Consider the following 3,337-nt stretch of genomic DNA (forward strand, 5'->3'; position numbering starts at 1 on the left):
CGATGTCACCCTTTCTGATTCACATCTGTAAGTTTCAACTTGCTCAACTTATCAGTTTTGCTGGGAGGGCTTCTTTTGTTTCTGTAAGCTTGGATTTTACATTTCTTTTTATTTTTTAGAGACAGAATCTCCCTTTGTTGCCTTTGGTAGAGGGCCATGGTGTCTTAGCTCACAGCAACCTCAAACTCTTGGGCTCAAGTGATTTTCTTGCCTCAGCCTCCCTTGTAGATGGGATCATAGGCATCTGCCGCAACACCTGGCTAGTTTTAGAGACTAGGGCTCACTCTTGCTCAGGCTGGTCTTGAACTCCTCCTGACTTCAGGCAATTCACCTGCCTTGGCCTCCTAGAGGATTTTATGTTTCTGTTTCTTGATTTTTGTGTATCTCAAAACATTCAGAATGTCCCGTGTATGGCTATTTTAAAGGTTCTTGCTGTTTATTGCTGAATTACTTTCCTGAAGGCTACTGCCAGTTTATACTCTTATTAGCAGATAGGAAAGTTCCCATCTCAGTACTTCCTTCTAGCAGCAGGTGTTATCATATTTGTAATGATCTCTAATTTGTTAGATAGAAAAAGACAACTGTTAGTCAGTTTAGAATGTGCATCTCTGAGTTCATATCATGGGCTTTTACCCTAGGATGTGGGTGGAGGAATGTCCATCAGACACTGTATCTGAGATTTTGTCTTGCAGCTGACTTTGGTGTGTCTGCCAAGAATCTGAAAACTCTGCAGAAACGAGATTCTTTCATAGGAACGCCTTACTGGTGAGTTGTGTAGCTTCTGGAAATTGAGTGGTGGACTGAACGTTAAAACTCCCCAAGGTGACCCCTGGGTAGTTTGGAGGGAGAGGAGCCAGCTGACACGGCTCACAGGGATGTGACATGGACGTTCGGCTTGCACCTCACTTTCCTCGTCTGTAATATACCTAATAGGGTTTCTGTGAGGATGAACTGTGATGATGGACATAGAAGGTGCTCTACTCATAATAGCTAAACTGGAATTCCTAAAACATGGCTCAGTTCCTGATTTATTCAACAAGTTATGTATTGAGTGCTGGGCACTCGGCAGGGAGTGAGGGTCCTACAGATGAACAGTACAAGCTCAGTTCCCACCCTTGTGTGAAGTCTCTCTGGACTTCTCTAGTCTGTTGTGTTTCCTTCTTTTCCAGAACTGTTACTTTAGAAATAAAGCTCTGTCGTTCAGTTTCACAGCTATTAATAACTACTTTCTATTTTGTGTGTTTTCACTATTTTTTCATGTGCATTACTTGCCATTGTAGAGTTCAGGCTCCTTTCTTGCTTGCTTGTTATTCACTCTTGCTTTCTCTCTTTCCTTTTATTCCTCTTGTTCCCTTTCTCTCCCTTCCCTTCTCTCTGTGCTGCTGTGTTTTTTTTCCACCCCACCCTCTTACCCCGTTTTGGGGGTACCATCCCCTCTGCCCCACCCACCCCTTCCCAGGACTCTGTGGTCTAGATTGCTGCTGCCATCTTGTGGTAGGCATCAGGAACTGCAGGAGGACGTGGCGGGTAGCCGCTGTGAAGGTGGTTGTCTGTGGGAAGACCATCCTGAGAAGACAGTGGGATGTAAAGTAATGCAGATCGTAATTCGGGAGTGCTGCCAGCCCCCAACATTGGCTCCTGTTAGCCCTTGATCTCAAACCTCCCAGAAGCACCAGTGGAGGCCGGATTCTTAGCCCTCTGTTGTCCCTTGGTTGATTCAGGATGGCCCCTGAGGTGGTCATGTGTGAGACCATGAAGGACACCCCGTATGACTACAAAGCCGACATCTGGTCCCTGGGCATCACGCTGATAGAGATGGCCCAGATCGAGCCCCCACACCACGAGCTCAACCCCATGCGGGTCCTACTCAAAATCGCCAAGTCAGACCCTCCCACACTGCTCACACCTTCCAAGTGGTAAGGAGCAAAGCGGCCAGTAGGGTCAGCGGCCTAGCCACAGGGCAGGAGGGATTGGGAGGGGTGTCGTTTGCAGTGTCAGTGTTCTCCTGGGGCTGCTGGGCCCCAGAATGAGGAGAGGCCGGGTCTCCCTGGGCCCACTGTGCCTCTTTTATCCCTCTGTGCTCTTGACCTGAGAGCTCCATTAGAGCTGACCAGATGACCCAAGTAAGCTGGATCCCTCTGGGGAATAAGAGCCTGAGCTAAGCCCCATTTTGCATGTTGTGCCACCCATGGCACAGCCCTGGGTGGGAGTTGAGGCTTGGGTTCAATTCCCAGCACTGCCGTTGGGGCTTGGGCATGTCCCTGTTCCTTCCTAGTTTCTACATCCCCACCTGGACAGTGATGTCCCCAATGTAGAGGGCTTCGCATGGTCCCTGTCGTCACCACCCTAGCTCATAAAAATGTCCTTGCTCTTTGAGGGTGTGTTTGAGACAGTAGAGCATGACATGTAGGACTTTTCTCGGCCTTTGCCCCCTCCAAACTCACTGCTGACACTGTTCTTCCAGGTCTGTGGAGTTCCGAGACTTCCTGAAGGTATCTCTGGATAAGAACCCAGAAACCCGGCCCAGTGCTGCACAGCTGCTGGAGGTGAGTGGGTGCCCCTGCCCCACCCCCACCTCACCCATGGAGATGGGAGGACCATGTACAGCAGCCAGGCAAGCTCAGCAGTGTCCTGGAAGCTGGATGGCTTTCTCACCCCACTTAGGCAATAGCAGTGACAGCTGTTTGTCATCAGCCAACATTCCCCAGGGGCCTCCTGAATGCCACCTATGCTAGGAGTGCCTCAGGGAACGAAGCCACCCAGAGCCCTGTCCTTACAGAGCATGTGTTCTAGTAGGAGAGACAGGCTGCAAAAAAAACTATCAAAGGGTAGCCAGTATCATGGAGAAACATGCCACAGCACAAAGGGCCGGGGCGGGGGGGGCGCAAGTAAGGACTCTCTGGTTGAGCAGGCAGCCACAGGAGGTGAGGGAGCGAGGCAGATGGTGCTGAGGGAGAAGGCAGAGGCCTGGGAGGGGAGCAGTGCTGGGAGGAGCCAGGAGGCCAGGAGGGGGTTGGAGATGAAATCAGAGTGGCACAAGTGTGTCCACCTCCAGATCTGATGATTTGCTAAGAGAACACGTAGGATTCAGCATGTTGTCATCTCCCCACCGTGACTCATTACAGCAGAAGGATGCAGAGAGAACTCAGCACCAGGAAGAGGCACATGGGAAGTCTGGGCGGGGAAGGCACAGGCTTCTGGAGCCCGTTCCCAGTGTGGTCACCAGGACATACTTAATGCCCATGTTGTCAGCCAGGGAACCTCATTAGGGACTCAGTGCCCAGATTTTTAACCTGAGTGGCAGTTGTGTAGGCACCCTCTGCCTGGCAGGAACCAA

The 3,337-nt window shown here is 50.7% G+C and overlaps 1 protein-coding gene across 3 annotated transcripts in view; it reads left to right on the top strand.

The window, feature by feature from the left end:
- The window catches only part of STK10 (serine/threonine kinase 10), a 149,263-nt gene that overhangs the window by 85,277 nt on the left and 60,649 nt on the right, over positions 1-3,337 (top strand). For 2 of the 3 annotated variants that reach the window (XM_003781942.3, XM_023515237.1), the window contains exons 5-7: positions 693-765; positions 1,722-1,916; positions 2,465-2,546. In XM_003781942.3, coding sequence (XP_003781990.1) covers positions 693-765; positions 1,722-1,916; positions 2,465-2,546 — 350 coding nt within the window. The remainder of the gene's footprint in view (positions 1-692; positions 766-1,721; positions 1,917-2,464; positions 2,547-3,337) is intronic. The other variant, XM_023515232.1, reaches the window with a different exon arrangement.

Source organism: Otolemur garnettii, unplaced genomic scaffold (genome assembly GCF_000181295.1).
Source record: "Otolemur garnettii isolate 467f Iridium unplaced genomic scaffold, OtoGar3 scaffold00003, whole genome shotgun sequence".
Taxonomy (NCBI): domain Eukaryota; kingdom Metazoa; phylum Chordata; class Mammalia; order Primates; family Galagidae; genus Otolemur; species Otolemur garnettii.